We start from the raw sequence: 25,236 nt of genomic DNA, 5'->3' as shown, positions 1-25,236 counted from the left end.
TGTAGCTGGTTACTTACAGCGCTAAATTTGCAGGAATCCCTCTCAGCCACTGTGTGCAGCGCCTGGCAGCCAGCAGGTTCACTTAACTTTCTGAGGCACAAGATGCTGCTGCAGGTGGTTCTTTGCCTTAAACATTACCCACGCTACTGACTTTCTCACGACACGTTTTCAGTGTTTCCCAGTGTCTTTTTGCAACAATTGCTGTATTAGTACATATCATTTATTTTCATTTATATGCTTAATTCTCAGTTGAAAAGTACTCCTAAGCATTAGTTGCGGCGGAATTAAAAAAGTGTATGTACTCGTTGCCTCAAACTACCTGTGTGCTACTGAGAAGTGTGGGAACTCTCCCCTTAAAATTAAAGAAGTGCAGTGCTATGAACCCCTGCCTATCTAAAGCACTGCTCCTAAGGAAGTTGTTGACCTAGGGCTGGGAGGTGTGGATCAGAGACCTATTGCACAGCACATGGGAGAGGCTGGTGTACAAGAGGCCTGATTTCAACTCCTCTGAATTCCATGGAGTTGGACTCCGTGAACTCTGTCCAGGCCTTCAAGGGACTTATAAGTAAATTAAATATGCCAACTGTAGATATACCAATGTTACCATGTTTAAGGGAGAAGCACAGGCACTTTAGCACTTGACAGCAGTTGTAAAGGGCTCAAAGTCTTAAAGACAACAAAAAGATACAGCAACAAATTTGAGGTAAATGGGCAAAAAGTTTGGGGGAAGACCACCCCAGGCTGATAGGTCTAACAATGCTGATCCTAAATAGCATCTTTCTGGGGTTCATTTTATTTGCGTCTTACTATCTAAAGGTAGAAACGTTGATGATATGTACAGAATGCGTTAAGAACTTCTGAATTTAAAATACCAACGATGCAGTACTATGCATGCACATTCTTAAGGGATTCGAAAAAACTAACAAGAAGACCAAATAGAAAACAGTTCTGAATCCCACTGAATTATATCTACTCTCTGGTGCTATGCGGGGAAGCTTTAACACATGTTTTCTTCTTCCCTTATGCAATATTCTGAAACCATCATCCATATGAATGACTGCTTCACCCTCTTTAAACCCAGCTGTATAGACATTACTACCAATGCAACAGAATGCAATAGAAAGCAATGGTTTCTATCGCTATCTAAAAGCAGCTTTTCGTAGGAGCTCTTCTTTGGCTAACCCAGCTCCTCAATAAAGTTTGCAGAAGTTATATGCTTCCTAAAACAAAGTTTCTGTCAGTTTAAGATCTCTGAAAGGGAGCTAATAGTAAATATTACCAAATTTAGCAAGTGCAGGGCCAGATGTATGAATATCTGTTCACTGTTATTTCTGCCAACAGTAGATATTTTAAAGAACCAATCTATGTAATAAGTCTGTTATTACAAATCTGAATCATAGTGGGTCAGAATCTGACCTAACCCATGAATATTAATAAGGCAGGCCGCAAAATGCAACTCACCATGACTGGAGGAAATCAAAGGAACAGTGGCATGCTGGAGGTCAGTAGACCAGCATATCTGTGATTACTATCTAATAAAGCAACTTTAAAAAAATAAAATAATAAACAGCCAGTTTTCTTTAAAGGAAATGAGACTGTATTTGAAAAGAAAAGTTAACTTTTTTTTTTTTTTTTTAACAGTTGGCAGTGGTCGCCTGGACTACTGTATACTCTCGCAACAAACCTTTTTTTTTTTTTTTTACATTAACAAAATAGAATACATTTCCCTTTTGCAAATGCATTATCACCTCCTTTGAGGTGTCAGTAAAATGTAGTGTGCAGTGTTTGGAAACGATGCCTACAACACACCCATTCCAGACACAGAATCGGTATCTATTTAGTACATAACAAAAAGCAATTTAACGGTTGCAAAGCCTGAATTGGAGCATTTACAACTATTAAAATCTTCTGTGCATCTGGCACATAGTCTCTATTTTAGAAAATCACTATGAGGTCCCTATGATAATCAGAAGGTTTTGGATCACACTGGATATAAGTAAGTTTAGTTTGAGCACATCATTAGAGTCCAATTAGCCTGTGGAATAAATTCTGAACATTTACTGGATGATTTGCCCATGCTGTTATTTACTACGCAAAAATATAGAAATCTTAAATACCTCATCAATTTTTGAGTTAGTCATAAATAACTCAGATGTGAAAACCAACATATTTTTATCCGGAGTAGTGACATGGACATACCACACAATGTCAAAGGACTGCGTAAGGCTAGTTTTCGACATATGGGGGGTGCTTTCCTTGTCACAGTCATTACTAATTTAGCTAAAGTCTAAACGCAAAAGCAAGCATACTTTGTTTTTCAAGCATAAGAAGAGGAATTATCTCCTAAAAAGCTTCTTCTCTTCTGGTAGATAAGCTTAGTAACCTACCCATAACTCTTTGTTTACCGGGCTCTAACTAGAAAGAACTGCTTCCACTGTTAGCTGTGTGTGGGGGTAAGTGGTGTTAGATGAGAATGATTTGAATCCTCCTACTGCAGTTATCTGATGAAAAGTGGAGTAGGACCACGGGTCTGGTTTGAGATATAGAACAGACCCAGCAGCTGAATTCAAGCAAGCGGAAAGGGTCCAGTCAGCACTTTCTCTTCTGTCTTGAGAACATTTGCCCTGGTACAGGAAACACAACTTTCTTAAATGCCCTGTATGCCCTACTTTTCCTCTTTCCTCACAGTGTAGTAGGTAGGGGGCTCCTTTGGAACGTGCAGTCTGGGATGCAATAGTCCCTATACCTCTGTGTACATTTCAGTACAGCGTGGGGTGCCACTGTGAGGGCTTTTAGGCTCTGGGGCCTTCTCTTGAGGACAGGCCACTATTGGTATTCAGTTCTAGACGACAGAGTCACAGCGGCTGCCAGGTGCATTAATATATTTTCCAGGGGCACAGGTCTTGCCGAGTAGAACTCGAAAGCTGATCCATGTGACTCATTCCCTTTCTTCCAATCACTTGCTTGTGAGTTCTTTTTTCTCTTTACATCACAAGCCAAAGGCTGAACAGGAGATGCTCATTGTGAAGGGAATGTCTCGCCTGAGCCAAATCTCTGACATGCACTGAAGTCTTTTGCCTACTCATGTTCATCTGCTCCATACCATAGCAGTATTCTAATCAAAGCCTTAAACAAAAGATAAACAAATGTCTCCAACTTGTTGAAATACAAGTAGTTTACAGGTCATACTGAGCCGCCTGGGAGTACTCCTAAGTAAAGCATCCTTCCCTGGTTTGGCTGTTCCTAGGATTAAATGAATACTGATATTTGTAATAACTGCTCCATATGAAGGCTTTCTGCTGCTTTCCACAATGGGGGCCATGCTCTTCCATGCAAAGAGGATTATGGCTGCCTACTTGAGACTTGTGAATCTAAATGTTTTCATCTTACCTTTTTTTATTATGAGACATAACTTTGATAACTGTAAATGAAGGCATTCTTATAATTTCAATGTTTTATTCTGGGAAGAGTCAACAGGGACACATGAAGATAAGTTGAATATTTCATTTCACATGGAGTTCATGTCGCGCAGCTAAGGCTCTGCTACTTTGGAAATGCACCAACAAGAGTATACAAGCCAGGAATACAGACATGCATTCTGTGCACGGATGCCTAAACATCCCCAACCTGATAACCAGGAGCTGCATATTATTCATAAGTCACATGTGAACCCAATACATTTTATTTCAGTTCCTGCTGCTTTCGGAATACTTGACAAATTCTTCCAGGCCCTGGACCGGGTGGCAACACCAATGCCAAACATCGCATATAACAAGCTTGGTTGTACAAGGATGAGACATACCCAATGATTATAAGAACTCTGACAATAAAAAAAACATCAGTGCTACTGTCCTCATTTCAATTTATTTGGTATTCCAGGTAAGATGGCAAACGGTGTTATTTTTAAAATAAAACGAACACTACTAAAATAGTAGCATGCTGTGAAGAAAAGTACTCTGTAATGAAACCCAACAGCACAGAGTGAGAGAGCTCCTTCAGCTTTAGTAGTAGCAGCATCAGCAATGCCCTTGGTTTTTACAGTACATTATCACCTGTGCACAGAGTTAGACACTTGCTGGTGATATCTAGTACAATATATAGGTTATATGCTTGAAGCTTAAAGGCCCTTACTCAGCCTTTCCTTCTTCCAGCGTCAACAAAAGGAGCATAATGAATATTAACACCCGTGACGTACAGTGCTTAGAAACAGCATACGTGTGGCAGCGCACTATCGGAAAAAGAATTCTGGTTATTAACTATTATTGACATTATTGGTATATCATTCTAACTTATTTAATGTTACTGTGGAGTACTTGGACGCGTGTGATGGAGCATTGTCCTGCATGAAAATCATGTTTTTCTTGAAGGATGCAGACTTCTTCCTGTACCACTGCTTGAAGAAGGTGTCTACCAGGAACTGGCAGTAGGACTGGGAGTTGAGCTTGACTCCATCCTCAACCCGAAAAGGCCCCACAAGCTCATCTTTGATGATACCAGCCCAAACCAGTACTCCACCTCCACCTTGCTGGCGTCTGAGTCGGACTGGAGCTCTCTGCCCTTTACCAATCCAGCCACGGGCCCATCCATCTGGCCCATCAAGACTCACTCTCATTTCATCAGTCCATAAAACCTTAGAAAATCAGTCTTGAGATATTTCTTGGCCCAGTCTTGACGTTTCAGCTTGTGTGTCTTGTTCAGTGGTGGTCGTCTTTCAGCCTTTCTTACCTTGGCCATGTCTCTGAGTATTGCACACCTTGTGCTTTTGGGCACTCCAGTGATGTTGCAGCTCTGAAATATGGCCAAACTGGTGGCAAGTGGCATCGTGGCAGCTGCACGCTTGACTTTTCTCAGTTCATGGGCAGTTATTTTGCGCCTTGGTTTTTCCACACGCTTCTTGCGACCCTGTTGACTATTTTGAATGAAACGCTTGATTGTTCGATGATCACGCTTCAGAAGCTTTGCAATTTTAAGAGTGCTGCATCCCTCTGCAAGATATCTCACTATTTTTGACTTTTCTGAGCCTGTCAAGTCCTTCTTTTGACCCATTTTGCCAAAGGAAAGGAAGTTGCCTAATAATTATGCACACCTGATATAGGGTGGTGATGTCATTAGACCACACCCCTTCTCATTACAGAGATGCACATCACCTAATATGCTTAATTGGTAGTAGGCTTTCGAGCCTATACAGCTTGGAGTAAGACAACATGCATAAAGAGGATGATGTGGTCAAAATACTCATTTGCCTAATAATTCTGCACTCCCTGTATATTTTAAGCAAAAGGTCAGAGTCACAGTCTCAGAGGCGCACTCAGCTGCCGGTGCTGGTAACGGAGGAGACCACCCTTGAATTAATAATTTATCCAAAGAAATGTTTACCGCACTCCAAAGAATCCTTTATGGCATGTTTATTCAACAAAACAGCAACCACCCTCGCGCTTCAACTCCACTTGAGTCTTGCTCACGGTTAGTGATTCCCATTTCTCTTTTCTTTAAATATTAAAGTTTTGTCTCTCCCATACTAGTGCATTCTGGGTATGGTAATCTAATCTAACAAAATCATACAAAAGTTAAGAGAATTAGAAAAATGTTAGACACATTATAGTGATAGCAATAGGCAACATAAACAGTACTCAATTTTCAAGCGGATATATTATCTCCACGATTTCATTTAAAAGTGATTATTGTCATCGACTCTCAGGAACTCTATATCAACTACTTCATCTATTCCTGTGCAATCAATGCAGAGAACGAAAGGATTTTTGAAACTCATTTGCAATATGGTCAAATGCCATTTAGAATTCCATTATTGGTTATTTCTTTCCCATATCAGCTCAGTGCTTAATATTATATGAAAAAGAAGATTACATACTATGCATCTTACCGCTTCTCGCAATAATGTTGGCTAAGTGCCCAGCAAGTCACAGAAAATGCGGTAAGTGCCATCACAGATGGAATACGACCTATGATGATGATAATGATAGTTTTGCACATTAATGCAATCAATAAATATAGAGTTTCACAAAAAACATTTGTGATCTGACAATTCACTATTTTAGATATCTTTAACAAACATTTCTTATACACATCAACTGAGTGCTAAATGCCCCTAGATATTTAATCGTATATTACAAATTCCATAACACACCTCCCTTCACTTTCTCACTCCAATATCAACTCAATACCCTACAAAAAAAACGCTTTGTGAAATAATGCAAAAATTGCAACTTCATATTCATGATGATTATAGCTTCCCGATTATAAAACCCAATATTATCTAAGTTTTTCACACAATAGTCAATTATATGTTCCAAAGTACATTTTCTATGGTTCATTTCCATTTATAGATGTACAAATAGTTCTTCATCCATGTTCAAACCGTACGGTATCTTTATGAGAGTTGGATAATATATTTACTCTCAAGTTGTCTTAATAATAATGTTCTATTTCCACCTCGTCATTGGTATTTATTTGCGCCAAACCAAAAAAGGATATACTTCTCCAATCTGTAGTGTGATGTTTATTATGATGTCTGGCAACTGATCCTGGTGTTGAATCGCTCCGACATGTTCCAATATCCTTTTCTTCAATGGACACATCGTACTTCCAACATATTGTAAGCCACATGCATATTGAATCAGATACACAATAAATTGACTGTTACATGTTAGTTTTTGTGAGATCTGTACTTCTCTTCCTTTGTAGTAAGTGAAGGATTTCATGTTTTTTGCAATCTGACAAGCTTTACATCTATTGCATTTGTGAAAACCCGTTGATCCAACATTTAGCCAATTTGTTTTAGGATGTGCCAGATAGTCACTTCTGACTAGCATATCCTTTAAGGACCTTGACCTTCTATATGTTACTTGTGGCCTTGCTCCTAATATTTACTTAATGTCTTGATCACTTCTTAGGATCTTCCAATATCTTTTAAAGATGTTCACAATCATTTTACTTTCTTTGCTGTATGTTAATATCAAATGTGGGCCCTCATTTACTTCTTTTCTTTCTCCGTGGGAAGTATTACATGTATTATCAACCAAAGTCTGCTGGCGAGTTCTCCTTCTAGCTTTCTTTGCACCAAGTTCGACATGCACCTTTGAATATCCTCTTCTAAGAAATCTTTGTTTAATATCTATGAATTGCATTTCCATTTCCTCATAATTTGAGCAATTTTTTCTGGTTCTTAGGAATTCAAAGGGAATACTCTTTAATAATGACTTAGGATGGAAACTTGTCCCATGTAAAATGCTATTTGTAGAGGTTTCTTTCCGATACATAGTTGTATGCAGCTGAATATTGACCACATAAACTTTAATGTCTAAAAAATGTATTTGCGTTGCACTTATATCAAAAGTAAATTGAAGGCCATAGATGTTTTGATTTAGTCATTGGAAATATAACAAGAACTATTCCTTGGATCCATTCCATATTATGAAAAGATAGTCTATATAGCGTGGCCATAAGACGAGCTTATCCAGATGTTCATGATATTGGTCTTGTCATGCCACTTCTCGTTCCCACCATCCCATCGTGAGATACGCATAATTGGGAGATAGTGAAATTCCCATAGATGTACCTTGTATACTTGACGATTAAATAGAAAAACATTATTCTGGAGACACATTTTTACCATCTCTATCAACATCGAGTGTTTTGTTTCTTTTATGTTTCTTTGTCTTAGAAAATATTCCAAGGCTTGAAGACCTATTTCATGGCGAACTGATGTGTAAAGTGAAACCACATCTATGATAACTAAAAAGTAATTTGGTTGCCAGGATATGTCTGCAATTGCTTTTAGAAAATCTCTAGTGTCCTTTATATATGAGCTCAAAGAAGCTACCATCGGAGCAAAATAATAGTACACATATTTGGAGATATTATCAAACACTGATCCACAAGCAGATATAATTGTTCTTCCCTGTGGATTGTTAAGTATTTTGTGAATTTTAGGTAGAAAGTATATGGTCGGTGTAATCGGAAAATCTTGACTCAAGAATTTCAATTCATCTTTGTTAATCAATATTTCCTGATGCCAATGCATCAATTGGATGTTTACTTGACTCAATATTTCTTGTGTAGGATTTGTATCTAGTTTCTGATAATTCTGCATATCATTTAATTGCGTAATGGCTTCTTTGATGTAATCTCTTGAATTTAGAATCAACACATTGCCACCTTTGTCAGCTGGTTTTATGATAATTTTATCATTTTTCATTAGTTGATTAGAGCTTGTCTTTCCAGCTGGGTCATATTTTATCTACCTTGAGATTGTTTCTGATACTGTAAAGTTTCCAAGTCTGCTATAATTGCATCATTAAACAAATCTACTTTATTTCCTGGACTGAGGATGTGGCAGAATTTAGACTTAGATTTAAAATGACTATATGTATGATCATTAGTTGAAATACCCAATTGATTCACAACTTCCATTGTGGTGACTTCATCATCTTCTAAATTGTGCATTAGATCATAGCACACTTTTACATCTTGTAATTGTTCAGACAGAAGTTCAGTATCGGGATGTAGGCCTACTGGTTCATTACTTTTTGTAGGATGTTTAGCAAAATGTTTAGTTAATTTAATATTCCTTATAAATTTATATGTGTCAATCTTTTTTTCAACTCTATCAAAATGGTACTCTGGACAAAACAACAATCCTTTGTTTAACACTTTATTTTCTTCTTTTGAAAGCTCATAATCATACAATTTCACTACCAGATTTTCCTCGATATTATCAATTGCATTTATTTCCTTTGTCTGTTGCGTAGAGGGTAATTTCTTCTTTCCTCTCCCTCTTCTGGTTTTTCTATATTTCGCTGTATGAATTTTGGTTTTGGCTGGCCTCTGCCATGACCGCGTCCTCGGCCCCTGCCTTTTTTTATGATTGTTGATCCTGATATATGATTTGCATTTCTTCCAATAATGTTGTTTTGATTCTTGATTCACAAATATCTTCATTTTCACTTAGTTCAACATCTGACTCACTCGCAGTCTCTGTTGTAGTTGGAATAGTCATTTTTGAACCTGATGTATATTGTTGTTTAATTGCCTCAAAACGTTTTGCAAATGTGAGAACTGTACCATTCTTATACTCAATTTCATCTCTAAGAAATTATCTCTGTTTACGTACCTCTAACTCCGATTCGTGTTCATCCAATCTTTCCACCATTTTTTGTCTTAATTTAGTTATCATATCTTTGTTTTGTAATGTTGTTAATTTATCTTCAATCTCCTTTACTGAGTTCTTTATTGTCTCCACTTTCTATTTTTGCATCCTTGATCAAAATTAGCATCATGTTCCATGAACATGTCATGCTATTCTCTCCCCATTCAAGTAGTAATTCAGGTTTGATATCAGGATGATTAGGTAATGTAAATATGCGAAGTCCTCTTGGTACTCTTCCCATCTCTACATATTTCTGCAATGTTAAAATTTCCCAACTTTTTGTGATTTCCTTTCTAGTAAGATTTTTTTGTTGGGAAATTAAAGACTGTACATCATTCGGATCCTTTTGTTCACTGGTTATCCTAGTAACTGAGTAATTACATTGAGAACTAGAAAAAATAATTTCCGCTTTTTGAGCCTGTTTCGCCGGTCTTGCTTCCATTCTGAAAAAAGGGGTATTTTTCCTGCTGTACTCACAAAGTTGCTGAGACACAAATTTATATTTATTTGCCGGAATCAGGCCTTATCGCATTGAGGATGCATTGATACTGCTTGATTGTTACAGTTTGTTTCAATGTTGTATAGAGTATAATGCATAGTATATTCCAATAAAATTTGTAATGAAAATATCAATATGAAGATTCTAATTACCTTGGGAGTCTCCCGCGTTGTGTAGCGTCCTCCGACCCTAAACACGCAGCGCTCAACCAAAGGTGTTACTGAAGTTCTTCATCAAACTTTGAAAAGTGACTTGTTCTTCTGAATCAATGTTTACAAATCCATTTCACTATTTCACTATTTATTCGTGCAATGTATTCTATGCATGCAACATTAGAATTCGGGTGTTGTTAAATTATGCCATCATATTGCGAAGGCCCAATTTAGTCTTTTGACCCCTTATCATATGGCCCCGCTTTTTGACTTAACATTTCTTTATTGAAACAGACAATAGATTCCGAATAAGCATCCTTTAATCGCAGGTGCTGGCAAGTTTCTTCATTTTATGTTAAATGGACGGCTTCCCTTTCCAACGTATTGTTTAAACTTGCTTCGTTCCTCTATTTATCATGCAATAACTCTTGTACACGCCGCCGCATTTGAGTTCAGGTACTATCAGATTACTCCATTTTATAGCACAAACATGACTTTGCCTTGCAATAAATTTTTATAAAGCACCATTTCTTCAGTTTGAAATGCTTTTGTGAGACGTATAATGAATCTTGTACAAGCCGCGTTCAATCTTAGGTGCTGCCAAATTCCTTCATTTCATGATGAAAGACAAATTTCCTTTCCAACGCGTAAGTTTGACTACCTTTGTCTCCTTTTTAATGCACAATATTGTTTGACTATTCACTCCAGTTTTCAACTTTTTGACCATTATGCTCTATTTCCGTTGTCAACACATGATTAAGCTTTGTTTTACTTTTGTAACTCTCATATCGGGAGACGCCTCTGAATAATTATAGTTTAAGCAAAAGGTCAGAGTCACAGTCTCAGAGGAGCACTCAGCTGCCGGTGCTGGTAACGGAGGAGACCACCCTCAAATTAATAATATATCCAAAGAAATGTTTACTGCACTCCAAAGAATCCTTTATGGCATGTTTATTCAACAAAACAGAAACCACCAACGCGTTTCAACATTTCTTTAGATATTACATATATCTATATATATCTATATCTATATATATCTATATCTATATCTATATCTATCTATATCTATATCTATATCTATATCTATATCTATATCTATATATCTATATCTGTGTGTGTGTGTGTGTGTGTGTATATATATATATATATATATATATATATATATATATATATATATAGGCACCAGAATCAACAGGATCAGATAAGTATGTTTTGCAATTGAAATTTTCACAGATTTGAAAAGTCCACACACTGCAATTTTCTGAACCTGCAAGGTTACCCCATGGGAGAATACGGCAAACAGGTAGTCCACAGCAACTTACAGGACCAATCTTCCGGACCAAAGGTGAGAATGAGGCAGATTCCTAGGCCACACCAGCAGGTCATCTCAGGTGGCACTGAGGCAGCCAGGTGCAGTGGTGCAGTTCAGCATTGGGTGCCCTGTTTAGTCAATGGGGTCGCTATGGTCAAAAAGATGCTGCAGGTGAGGACTGGGGGACCAGTCAGGGTGAACCATCCCATGGGCTCAGTTCTTGCGATGCCTGGGGACATAGGGACACCAGTGGTCCTCCTTCCTCGGTCTAAGGCATCCGGGTGCAGAGGATTCTTGGACCGTCGGGTTTCTGTCACCGGTGGCGGTTGCGGTGGAAGGGGCCTGCAGAAACAGGCTGCAGGTGTGGACTGGGGGATCAGTCCGGTTGAACCAACAAGTAGGCTCAGGTCTCACAAGCCTAGGGGATGCTAGTGGTCCTCTTCTCCTCAGTCCATGGCATCCGGGTGCAAAGGTGCACAGGACCATTGAGATCCCATCACCGGAGGCAGTCATGGTTGAGGGGGGCCTGCACATGAGGCTGCAGGTATTGGTGTGAAGGTCGCAGCGGGGAAACCCACAATGGGCTTTGTCTCTGGAGAGGCTGGAGACCACACTGGCACTGCTGGCCCACTTGAACTCAGGCACAGGTGCAGTGGTGCTGTCTGGCATCGGATTTGGCAGTCTGTAGTACTCCTCCGTGTTTCTTGGGTGCCTGCCAGGATACAGGGAAGCATCTCTGTTATGCCATGGGAGTCCTTGTGCTGGAAGTGAAGGTTGGCAGTCTTCCCAAGCTTTTGGAATTTTCAGCAGCTGCAGAATAAGGCGTCTTTCTCGCAACTGTCAAATTCAGTAGGCAGGTTGGAAGGACGGATGTTGAATCGATCACTGGTCTTCAGATCTTGCCTTTTCCGTCTCTGGAGTGCCATTCTTCTTCAGGTCAGCAGGATGTGATTTGCTGATGCCAGGAGCTCTCCTAAATACTGAATTGTGGGGTGTGTGTTAACACCCCTCCCACATCAGGTTTTGTTCCTGACTGACCGAGAGCAGAGGTTCTTACCCTTGGGCATCAGAAACCTGTCTGCTGTTGGTCGGCAAGTCGAAACTAGTCAACCAAAACACAGGTAGATAGTAGGTTTTTCAGGAGGCACCTCTAAAGTGCCCTCTGAGTGCATGTATTAATAAATCCATCACTGGAATCAATGCAGGTTTATTAATATGAGATGTTTGATATCAAACGCCCCTTTTTTCAGTAAAGGCATCATATAACTGGGGCACTCATATTGACCAGTGCCCAGCACATGCACTTAAAATGGCTTCCATTTCCACTCACTATGTTTAAGAATTGACAAAGACATAGCAAGGGCATTTCTACTCTTGTAGATGTGTCCACACATGTAACATAACGCACCCTACCTTAGGGCTGTAAGGCTTGCTTTAAGGGTAACTTACATATTTTGTATGCTGTGGTAAGGGGCCTGGCTCACAGGGTGTGTGCCATGTTGTGTTTTCACTTTAAGCTGCACCAACACATGCAGCCTGCAATGGCAGTCTGCATGTGCTAGGTGAGGGGTCCCTGAGGTGGCACAATACATGCTGCAGCCCATGCCCTGGATACTAGTGCTACCCTTTACTAGAGTTTACAGGGGTGCCACAGGTATTGCCAATTGGGGAACAAGTGTACAGTTTTAGGGAAAGAGATCCGGCACTGGGGACCCGGACAGCAGCAAATCAGTGCACTTTCAGTCAGGACTGCATCAATTACCAAGTAAAACGTGGGGGTGACCATATCAAAAAGGGGCACTTTCCTACACTGGACTGTCTCCTTTCGTCACTACTCACAGCACCAATGACAACAATACTGTAACTGTATAGCATTAATGTTTGTTATCTGCAAAATTAATTAACCAGATCCCCATATTTATTCCGAGGTATTTCGTGTTTGTTGGTCTATTACGTTGGATGAAAGTTGCTCAATTAATGTTTTACCACTGGGTAATAAGTTTAACTCCATGTCAATGACTCTGACCATCTCTCTTTTCAATGCAGTGAAAAATCTAATGGCAACGTATTTTTCATATTGGACTCTGTGCAGCGGTTTCTGTAGTTTCTATGCCGTGTAAATAACTGATCGTATTGTTAAACTATTAAATGGTAATGAATGTACTGCCTTGAGGAGTATTAAAAGCTGAGCTGGACTTGCTGGGACTGCAATCAAGTCAGCCTGTCGGGCATGTTACATTTAGATGGCACATTTTTTTTTTGCCTTTCAAAACTAACCATAAGCGAAAGACTGCATGTTTTACCTTTGTTAAAGGGACATACCTATACACATAAAAGAGAAAGTTGCCTTAAAAACGTCACGTGAAGGGGCATAATATTTCCGATCCAGATCCTAGAAACTACTGGAGACACAATGATGATTTACCTCAGTTAAAAACTAGCGGTTCTGGTAGAGATTTGGGAGGGGAAAGCTAATAGCGACTTTTAACAGAACAGATGCACTCCGAGATTCTGTTGGCCCTTAACGCCTCAGTACCACTCTCAGTAATTCAGTGTCCTTACAGAAATTAAAAAGAAAGAAAACCTTAGACCAATAGATACTCCTGTGAAAGCCGAATGGATGGTAAAGGCTAGCACTACCGACAACTAGATGCCTTTATAAAGAAAGGCCGATAGTAAAGGGATGTCTTCACATATTGCATGGGAAGCCATAGCTGCAATTCGAACACCATCATGCACGAATGACAAGTACAGCAATGTTATAGGTAACGCCATCCGTCCGGTCCTTGCTTTTACAGTGCAATCTTCACTGTTTTTAGGTTTTGGCTCCTAAGCGTAACATTCTTATGCCTTTTAAGAACATATGCCAGTTTATGATATTACTAGTAAACAAGAACTACCCTTTAAAATGTTTCTCATAACTGGACTTTTCCTTTAGTAGCTAGGAGACACAGGGAAGGACTCTGGAAGCAACCTGTGGCTGATTCCCAAGCCCTGGGCAGGCTCTATCCGGTACTTAGATCCCAGAACCTGTGGGGTGGATATGGGTAGCATCCTTGCCCACTATTCTAGCCCCAGCACCCACGAGAATGTCCCCAGTCACGCCCTTTAGTTACAAAGGATGGCTTTTGGCAATGTGATGCAGTAACCAACCTTCTGACAGTACGCACTGTCCCTGTAGACATGCCAAGAAGGATCTGGACATAACCAATGCACCAATTAATTTTCTATGTTTTTATGTGTTTCTGGTAGGCAGACTATTTGCCAAGTCCACCTAGTCATTAAAACAAGTTCTGATATTGTTACTTTAAATGTATGCCCTTTTAGGACGTATCTTTACAGAGATATTTTTCCAAGTTCTTAAACGTCATATTAAAAATATGCTTTTTGGGAGACTTGTGGCTGGTAGGTTCCCAGTTCCCTCCTTCTGGTGTCCTCAGGATAAAAAACATTTCACAGGGGTATCTGTGAATTGCATATTTAACTTTGAGCCTGAAAACCTTGGGAATTATCCCCTACTTCTATTTACAATTTTGACTCGCTCTTTCGTGAATATTTCGGCTTTTGACAATGTGCTGTGCCCACAAACCCTGCATCCAGAGCCTGATGGGCTTTGCGGATTTTCACTGAGCTTTGGACACAGGAAGGCCACGGCCTAGGATAACTCCCTGCCCGAAGAGGCCACATGGCTGTGCCGAGCGTCCTACTGGTGCACAGGACAACCTTTGGCCGTGCCCTTTGCCATCTACCCATCACAGAGTGATGTCCTATCAACAAGGCCCCAGGTCAGTTTTATGTGTATTTCCTAATGCTAGTTAGTAATTGGTCATAAAGAAGCTGAGCAGAAGGGTCACTTCCCTCCCGGGATTGACCTAGCTACAATAGTAGTAATCCCGAAGACCCAACCCCTGTCGCAAAACTGCTCGGCTTACCGACCTATCTCCCTCCTCAACACTGAGATCAAGGTGTTAGCCTCAATCCTTGCCACTAGATTAAAAGAGGCAATGCCCACCCTGGTGCACCCTGACCAATGCGGCTTCATGCCTACTCGGAGCACCAGGCACTGCATTAGGCGATTACATCTTGCCTTAGCACACCGTAAAACCCTGTCACACACCCCTCTGGCGCTGCTCTTACTTGATTTTGAGAAGGCCTTTGACACAGTGGATTGGTCCTACCTTGAACAAGTACTAAAAAAAAACGGACTTGGACCCAAGTTCCGGGGTCTGGTGGGATTACTCTACTCTAATCCAACGGCTTAGGTCCAAGTAAATGGAGTAATCTCAAATGTATTCCCGATTGGTCGTGGCACTCGACAGGGTTGCCCGCTATCCCCCCTACTCTTTGCATTAATAATAGAACCCCTGGCGAAATTATTACGAGAGGACCCTCTGATAGAGGGCTGGTCTTGGCCTGTGTGTCCGGAAGACCGTGTGGCACTGTACGTGGACGACGTCTTACTATACATCGCTAACCCGGCCAAGAGCGGCCCCCGCATCATACAAATTCTAGACATCTTCTCAGAGGCTTCAGGACTCACCCTAAACCCCAATAAATCCCTGTTGGTTCCCCTCCATCACTCTAGAGACTGTATGGATTGGCAACAAAACATACCAGTGCGGAGGAATAGCTTTAAATACCTGGGGGTACATGTCTCAATGCTCCCTGAATTAACATGGGAGCTCAACATCACACCCTTAACCAGAAGAATCAAAAATGATCTTCAACGGTGGAAGGACCTCCCCCTTAACTTGCTTGGAAGAATCGCACTCTATAAGATGATGGTCCTTCCCAGGCTTCTCTATCTCCTCCAAAACTATCCACACCCTATCCCCATGAAATGGTTTAGAGAAATGGACTCGCTAGCGTGCCAATTTCTGTGGAGTGGCACCCGTCTCCGGCTGGCGCTTAAAACCTGCCAGAGAGGCGTCTATGAAGGGGGTCTTGGAATGTCCACTGTCCTTTACTACCACCTGGCGATGCATTTACTCGTGATCAATGCCTGTTTGGGGGAGGGGGGTGGACAGACCCGGCGTACCGGCTGGAACTCCAGACACTGAGTTACCCTAAGATCTTTGACGCCCTCTATGGCGGCCCGATCAGACGTGGGATTCCGGGGGTGACAGGGGTGGTGCTGCAGGGATGGCGGACCGCCCAAAAGATATCAGGATGGTGGGGGCGCCTTACCCAGCAGACCCCACTGTGGCATGGGACGTGCTTAAGAGAGGTGGCGGGTCTTGAGGGATTCCAAAAATGGGATAACATAGGTATCTCTACACTGGGTGATGTATGGGAGGGCGCGCACATGCGTTCCTTCGAGGACCTCCAAGAAACCTTTTCACTAAATAAGACACAATTCCACAGATATCTTCAAGTACGCCACGCCCTACTGACGCAGGTCCAGACAGGGGACAACATACCCGAAAGCAGCCCTATGGAGAAGAGGGCACTGATGGGGAATCTGGGTAGGGGAGGCGTTTCCCAGGTATACCGCACACTAATCACCACCACCGCCTGTTCCCTGGAGAAGCTTCGTAGGAAATGGGAGGGATGGGTGGGCCTTATGGAAGAGGAGGACTGGACTGAGGCATTGGCAGCTCCCCACACCCTGAGCATGACGTCTCATCTCCGACTAATACAGACTTATTATCTCTATGCGGCCTACCTTACACCCTCCAAAATGCACAGGGCGGGGCTTCGATCCACAGCTTACTGTCCCCGGTGTATGAGACCAGACGCTGATTTCTTCCACATGGTATGGAAATGCTCGATTATTAAAACTTATTGGAAGAGGATCTCGCGGGAGATCTCGGTGACCCTGCAAGTGGACATGGAGCTGACACCATTGACATCCCTACTAGGGGTCATGGGAGAATCGGGACTACGCAGAGCAGAGCGAACCTTACTAGGGGTGGCGTGCCTAGTGGCCAAAAGGGACATTATGACGGACTGGAAAGCCAATAAGGCACCGGCCCTGACCAAATGGAGACGGGGGATGGACTGGTGTGCTCAATGTGAAAAACTTGTATATGAGGCTAGAGGGTGCCCGAATAAGTATAACAAGATCTGGGGGAAGTGGGAGGACATGACAACTTAACCCCCTATAATGCTGACTGACACAATGAGAGGGAGAGTCCAAACACATTCCTCCAACCCCCTCTTGAGTGGGATGAGGCACTTACGAGACACACCAACATAGACATGTACAATCTACTCATTCAGGGTGTTGTCTGGGACATTGGAATTGACCACTGTTTGGTGCCCATTGGCGCCTTGTTGCCTATGTATATAATTGTTTTACCTGTTTTGTTTTACTTTATTCTATTGCAAAACCAATAAAAAATTATTTATAAAAAAAAAAAAAAGTAATTGGTCATAGTAGACATCATGTTTGTCAAGGCTATGTCAACAATCTTAAAAAAATGTAACTTTTAAGCAACGAGACAGACGTGATATCTGAGAAGGCTTAGGAGACTGCGTGTCCTTTATGTCGAACACTGGAACGCATTCAAACAAAGTGGCATAAAAAATGAGGCATAGAACATGTTTCCTTCTTCATCCACTCCGACTGGCAGGAGATCAAGAAGTTTTATATTTTCATTCAAAACTGAATAAAAGTCACTCACCTCTGATTCTTTGTAATAGCGCTCCGGAATCTCATCACAGGCAATGTCAATGAAGCATACTTCTCTTTCTAGGTCTTTGGCTTCACTGTCAAAAATCTATAATATACAAAAGAAAATCCAGTTTGAAATACTCGGAGGTACATCTTCAGAAACAGAAAGACCCTATGAAGCTCATTCCGGTAGGCTAAAAGATTTCCATTTAAGCATCAATGGGTGCATAGATGACTATGAATTATGCCAAGAAACGTGCTTGTGGACATGGTCTCTGAGATGGCTGGAACTGCAGCAACAAATACTAATGAACAGCAGTCCCAAAGGCAACAACTGAAGTAAGTATCTCACATGCATTTATAAAGGATAACCAGAACCTAATAAATGGGAATATTATATTTCCACAAAAACACTATACTTTGAGCTAAATAAACATTGCACGAGCACTGCAAACAACACCTGTTTCAGCCTATCTTAGCGCCAAAAGGTATTAAGCATAGCCACGTAATGGGATCTCGGATGTCATACAGTCACAGTACTGTATACACAAAATGAGGTTGCAAACATTTTTAAAAGGTAAAAACGTTTACAAAATGAATATGTAAACAGGCCACAAATCATCATAATGGCTACTCAATTATACAAAACATTGAGATTGCTCTACATTAGGTATATTCAAAGATCAGTATATTATTGCGAATACATCAAATGTGTCCACCCCACTAACAGTGACACATGATCTCAATTTTAAAATTGCAAACATTCAAACATAAACACCTTTTTATCCAGACAGAACTGGAGACTCAAGCCCTACTAAGTGAACCACGTAATGTCCTCAATTAAAACAAAATTGAGCCACATGTCATGGTTGGCCGTCAATGCAGTATCCACTTACTTAGGACTTTCATCTGAACTTTTTTCCCCACAAACATAAGTTAAACCTCTATTACTTAAGTGTTACTAATCCTCATTCTGTCCTACTGTTGTGGGGTATTGACATGCAAGTACCAAATGCTAGAAAACAAATGTTTTTCTTTGCTTTCTTTTTTGTTTATGCACAAAACCTATGTAAATATCGTGGAGCTAGTCAAAACCAACTGCATACCTCTGAAATGAAGAAGATGATCAGAGAAGGAAAAGGAGAGCTGAAACAACCCCACAACGGGAGGACAGAATACGAACTGTGGAAAAGTAATGAGCTCTAAATATTAGTACCGACAATCATATAAATCTAAAAAATTTGCCACAGAATTTAAAGTTTGGATTGCACACTGAGGTTTCAAATGATGTGCATATCTAAAATGAAACCTATGTCTTCAACAGATGGGCACAGTTCCAGTCCATAAAAAAATACTAGAATCAGCTTTTGAAACACTGGCTTATAAAATAACTTAAAAATCATAAAACAAATGTGGTGTGCGGTCTGCGAGAATGCCAGTGGTTGAGCCGTTTTGCAAGTCCTCCACTCATCAGGTCCGCGTTTTCCTTGATGGACTTTTTAGACATTGCACGTAAAATATTTTCAAAAATATTGTTAAAAGGACTGAAGAGTAGGCAGATGCAAACTTTTATTTTCAACAACTTTATTTAAATTTTGTGGGTATAGAGAAAATATATTTGACTATTTCGTCATATAAAACGTAATCACTCTGGCATATCAACAATCTTAAGGTAATACAGAAGCTGAACCCAGCCTTCCACAGGCAGCGGACAACTGAGAGAATATGAAATGAATGAAGAAAGCAAGCATTAAATAAAATAGATATTCCCCTTAATCACCCCCTCCATAGACAACGGTGATGTTCAGTTTGGCTTTGATATACTCAAACTATAAAATGCTTTCAACTTATAGCTTTACGTCACTACATTGATGACTTGCATTTTTACCAGCAATTTGGAATGGAGCCCAGGCTTTTTCTAAATGATTGACCTTTTCCCATACTACATTAATTTTCCCACAGTGTATGTATATACCATAATTTAAAGCACCACATTAATATTGGTGGGGATACTGTTAATTTCCATGTCAATCGTAAGCATCATAGACAATAATAAGGCAATGTGGACACAAGGGAAAGCACAGGTTATCTTCTCACCATGAATAACAAACAGCATTAGGTGGCTCCTAACCAATTCAATACTGTGATATCTTTAACATGGGATAACATTTCCCCCAGCAGATTTCAATAGCTATACCATACCACATGTGGGTCAACGTGATCCACTCACCGGACCCACTACAACACTTAGATGATCCACGTTTTTATGTCAAACGTGCTGGGGTTACATATAGAATCTCATAAGAAATTTGAATGTCCTTTATAAATATTCGTATCACATTGAGAAGTTGGTTGCACTAAACCAAGTATTCAAACATGATTATTTAAGTATTTCCAACCCAGATCTGAATCATTATTAGCTAGGTGTGTAGGTTTAGAACAAGTGTATACACTTTCTAAGACTCTACATACATTACTATTTCCATTATTTAACTGGTGTTTTATCCAGTTTCCCACTGACTTCAAGCCTTTAGAGCTCTCCGAAATGGCCAGGGTAGCAACTGTAAAGGATGCAAGGTATCTGCCCTTTGCAAATACCATGCCTCTGCAAGAAAAATGTGTTTTAAAGTTGCGCTTGTGATAAGAAACTCCTAGAACAATTTCCGAGCCAGATAGCCATTGTTCAAAGCTGTCACTGTTTTTTTGCAGGAGAGTCAGGTCGGTGCAACATGGGTGTTGTTTACACTATCTTAGGATATCTAACATCAATTACAACAACAGATTCAGCATGGAAATGAATTTGGAAAGTAGTGAAGGTCCAAAGTATGCAGCAAATCAATCAGAAATTGGACAGCATCCTAGTGAGTTCAGAAAAGGCTCTTCTCATCCCCAAAATTCAAGGCTTTTTATAGCCATATTCACAATGGAAACCTACTGTGAAATTAAACGTCGTTATAAAGGTGAGCAATTGTTTCATGTTGACAAATCAAAATACAGAATTAATACGATGTCATCTAAAACAACCCTCCTACTACTATCCCCACAAATGAATAATAATTAACTCCACTCTGACCTAATGTCATCAGATGTAATGGTGAAAACCTAATCGCATGAACAGTGACAGCCTTATAAATGAATAAGCTTACACAGTAGGAACAGGAAGAGAACTTGGAGAGCTATATATTTACAAAAGTACTTCCTCTGAGGCTCTCCAAAAACAACCTGCCATTACAATATCAGTGCACATTTTGCTGCGTGCACTGTCAATGAAAAATTAAAACATGGGTGCAAACATTGCTAATCTGAAATCCAATATGGTGCTGGGCCCTATTTGAGGCCTAGTCTGGACTACACTATAAAAACATTGTTCATTACAATGCACCAATGTCGGATTAAATGCAAAACATTCATGTTACTAAGCAAACATGATTTTAATCAAATATTTCTTATCAGTGCCATTGGGGGAAAGGAGATGGTCACTCCGCTTCTTCTAACAATTGAAATCCAATGTGTCAATAATCATAGTATATCCCATTAAAGTCCCTTCTCCTATACGTTTTCAAAAGCATTTTCTCCCAACACGGACCCACTGTTTTTTATTTTTCTCTGAAAAGTGCATGGATATATCTTTTGATATGGGTAAATGCTAAACCTCCTTCATATATAGACTTAAAAAGTAGAGATGCGGCTACAAGTGGAGTCCTATTCTCTTATGTGAAAGAGTGCAGTTTTGACCACTGTACGAAAGCGCGCAAAGACAGAACCTGTGCTACGTGTAACAGCTGTGGTGTAAAACTTAATGAGGCAAGTAATGCACCTGAACCAAGATATCTCTAGCTTGCTACATTTACAGAGATTCTTGAATCGGACATCCAATAAAGGGTGAATATTCCAACTACATAATTTGTCCAGGAATATAAACTCTAAGCAGTTAGAATGAAAGAAACTTAGAGAAACCAGTAGTTCACAAGCATTCTGCAAAGCTCAGGGGACACAATGGAACTCCCAAGCCAATGGATTTGGGGTAAACCACCTTGAAAGCAGATACAAAGGCAAATTCTCTGATCTCTTACAAAATAAATAGTAGTGAATGCTCAGGACTTGTTAAAAACATAGGATATCATCAGCACATAACACCAATTTTTAGGCATCGGAACCAATTTGCTAAGTATTTTAGAACGGAAGATTACTCAATGACCTCAATGCTCCATGGATAAAAGAAATCAGAGTAGGGATAGACCGCAGTAATGTCTTGTGCACCAACTGAGGAAAATTGGTGGAGTCATATTATCGATAATTTTAACCTTAACTGAGGGACGTACAAAATTTGTTAGAATGTAATTATGAATGATGGACCCCAATAGTGTTTTCGTGATAACTTTAGGAATAAATGATCAATCAATCCTGTCAAACACCTTCTCTGCACAAGAAGCATGGGAGGCTGTTGAATGTAAAATCACAATGAATAGTTTTAATGCCACCTGCTTATTATCCAGAGCCTTCTGTCTTTGATTAAGCCCAATTGGCTCAGTTGGACAACCCTGGGCCAGATATTTTTGTGGCGCATGGTCAAAAACCTTGTAAATTGTTTGAACATCCGTTTTCAGTCAAGCTATCAATTTATAAGACCCAGAGTATTCCCGTTCATTATTGGGCTTAAGCAACAGGTTTAATATGGATTCCATCAAGAATTGTGATAGGCTCCGATATCAGAATGTTTATTAAATACTCTCGCCAGACGCGCCAGCAAAAGGTCTTCGTATGCTTTATGGAAAAAGGCCATGAAGACACTGGGGCTCAGAGCCTTGAGTTTAGAGAGTCTCTTTATGGCTTCCATTACCTTACTTGAACTAATGGGTTCTTCTGTTTGATCTATATCCTTGGGAGGTAGGATAGGAAAGGTACTCTCCTGTTCACATCATCGTATCTCATGAACCACAGAGCTCTGAATAGAAACTCAAAGAATGCTTCTAAATATCTTACATGGTAGACGTCATGCTATTATCGGGTTTGACAACTCTGTTAATATTATTGCAGACTTGAGACAACCTGATTTTATAAGCTGGTAGTTTATCAGCTTTTTCCTTCTTTCATAATATAACTGTTCAGGATGGATCATTTTGGAGCTGCCTCTGCAATTGGCAAATGTTCCATGTCCCCTCGAGCATTACCCAGCTACAGATATATGTTTTGTATAAGTATGTTTGCTCGTGTTGTCTGGGAGCATGTCCACTTGTAGAAAAAACATTGGTGTGTGGTCCCATACTGAACTATCACTTTAGCATGGTCAGAGAGAACCTTAGTCTATTTTACTAGAGAAAAGTCCAGAAAGTTGCAGTTCTATGAGTCAGAAATAGATCAATTCTTAAAAAGGACCTGTGTGCATTAGAGCAAAATATATAGTTTTTTGTAGTTGCGTGCTGAGATCTCCAAAGGCGAACAAAATACCATCCATTAATAAGGACAAGGAGTGGTTTGAAGGAAGCCACTAAGGGTTGACTGGTCCGGTGCAGACTCTAATGTTGCTATGAAGTTGCCTCCCACTAATAGATCCTGCCCCTTATAAAATATATGGTCAATGGAAAATAGTCACCAAAAAAAGCTGTCCTCATTTTCACTAGGTCAGAAACTTTTTCCATAGCCAACCTCTCAGATCTATAACCCTGATATTCCACATCCAGTTTAAAATTAGTGCCCTTATTGAAAGAAATTGTCACCCCTTTAATTTCATTTGAGGCAGATGAGTGAAATTGGAGTAGGTAATGAGTAAACCCCAACCAAGACCTACTTGAAATCAGAAAATGGGTCTCTTGCATCAGCATCACTATATCTTTCAAATAAAGCCACGGTAGCAGGGCCTTCTTTTTCACTGAAGAGGACCGGCCATAAACATTAAGGGAGAGTATGTCGATCTGAACATAAAACAAGAAAGAAGATCTGACCATAAAATGAAATGTATCAATTGGATGTCAACGACATCTATACAGTAAATGTTTTATTTGAATCAATATAATATCACAGCCTACTTGCCGCAGTAAATTTTACATTTGCTCAATTCAAGTACTCATAAATTCATTTCTATGCTATATAAATAGTAAGGTAACAAATAAGCTGAAAACAATCATCATGTAAAAAAGACAATGACAAACACATAGCATGAACGCTGCATCTCAACATGAGATGACGAACAAGAGGGAGGGACAGCAACTGATATCCTAGCCAGGCTCCAAGCAACTGCATGTTACAAATTCATCGAACATGAATTTCAAGCTAATTTCTTCAATATAAAGACACGAGAATATAGAAATACAACACCAAGATAGCCCTGTGAAACAATTCATTAAGTTGCCGAACAGTGCTTAAATGAATTAAAAAGTCCTCACATTTAATTTTCCCAAAATCTTCTGAGTAGCAATCATGTAAGAGTTATTAGAGTACTTTAGTGCATGAGTCATCTGTCCTCAGAGAAGGCTCTTGAATCTCTTTTTCTTGTAGTCTACTTAGTTGTCACTTCTCCTTTCTCTTTCTGAGGGTTGTCTCTGCCCTTTTCCAACACCAACTGGGCTCTCTCTGGGTTAAGGGCCAGTAGAACTCTAAGCCTGTGCCACTTTCTCCCATGTCTTGACTGAACACTTTCCAATTAAAGGTCAAAGAGATACAAAAAGGAATCCCCAACAATATGGATTTTTTTCCACACAAAAGTGTAATGTGATGTCTTTGCGTTTATTAACGTGAATGGTATTAGATACTGACAGAGCGAGATGTCATCTCTTTTAAGGTGAACAGTGTACATTTTCAGTGTTGCACTACTGACATTTATTCTATGAAAATAATAGACCCTGGTAGAACCATAAGGAACAATCTCTGGTTATAGGTCTTGGGTGCTGTATTCAACACATCAATAATTTCTCCAATACACAGCGATTTTAAGAGTTGTCTCTTTTCTTGGATCTATTTATGTTGCTGTTCCAACAGAGAAGACCTTTCAGCTGGATTGTTGTGTCCAATGATCTGCTCAACTGCTGATATCTTCACTATCTTCACAGTTCTTTTTGAAGATGTTAATATTAATGTTATTAAATTTGTAAAGCGTTACTGTTACCTAAACCGGTGCCCCTGTACTAGATGAATGCTAATCAGAACAGAAACTGTGGCGAACATTAATAATCTAGATTGTGTAAAGCCTGGTTTTAAGAGCTTTTTGAATGCTATTATATCATGTGCAACTTGCAAAAATGGAGGCAGGCTATTCCAAAGGCGAACAGCCATCACCGAAGAAGCTCAAACTCCCAACTGTTCACGTCTGAACTTTGTGATAACCATTCACATAAAATTAATTTCACATAAAATTAATTTCAGAAGAACGTAACACATGCATGAGGTTATAGCGTTCAATCCTTTGCTGAAGGTAAAATGGACCCGACCTATATAAGGCTTTGTGGGAACAGCAGGGGGCTTTGAACATTACTTTCTTAGGCAGCAGGAGCCATG

The 25,236-nt window shown here is 40.1% G+C and overlaps 1 protein-coding gene across 1 annotated transcript in view; it reads right to left on the bottom strand.

The window, feature by feature from the left end:
- Positions 1-25,236, bottom strand: part of PITPNC1 (phosphatidylinositol transfer protein cytoplasmic 1) — an 864,322-nt gene that overhangs the window by 121,399 nt on the left and 717,687 nt on the right. Inside the window, exon 6 of the mRNA XM_069199903.1 lies at positions 17,756-17,851. Coding sequence (XP_069056004.1) covers positions 17,756-17,851 — 96 coding nt within the window. The remainder of the gene's footprint in view (positions 1-17,755; positions 17,852-25,236) is intronic.

This window comes from Pleurodeles waltl, chromosome 7, assembly GCF_031143425.1.
Source record: "Pleurodeles waltl isolate 20211129_DDA chromosome 7, aPleWal1.hap1.20221129, whole genome shotgun sequence".
Lineage (NCBI taxonomy): Eukaryota > Metazoa > Chordata > Amphibia > Caudata > Salamandridae > Pleurodeles > Pleurodeles waltl.
This window is presented reverse-complemented; position numbering and strand designations above follow the sequence as displayed.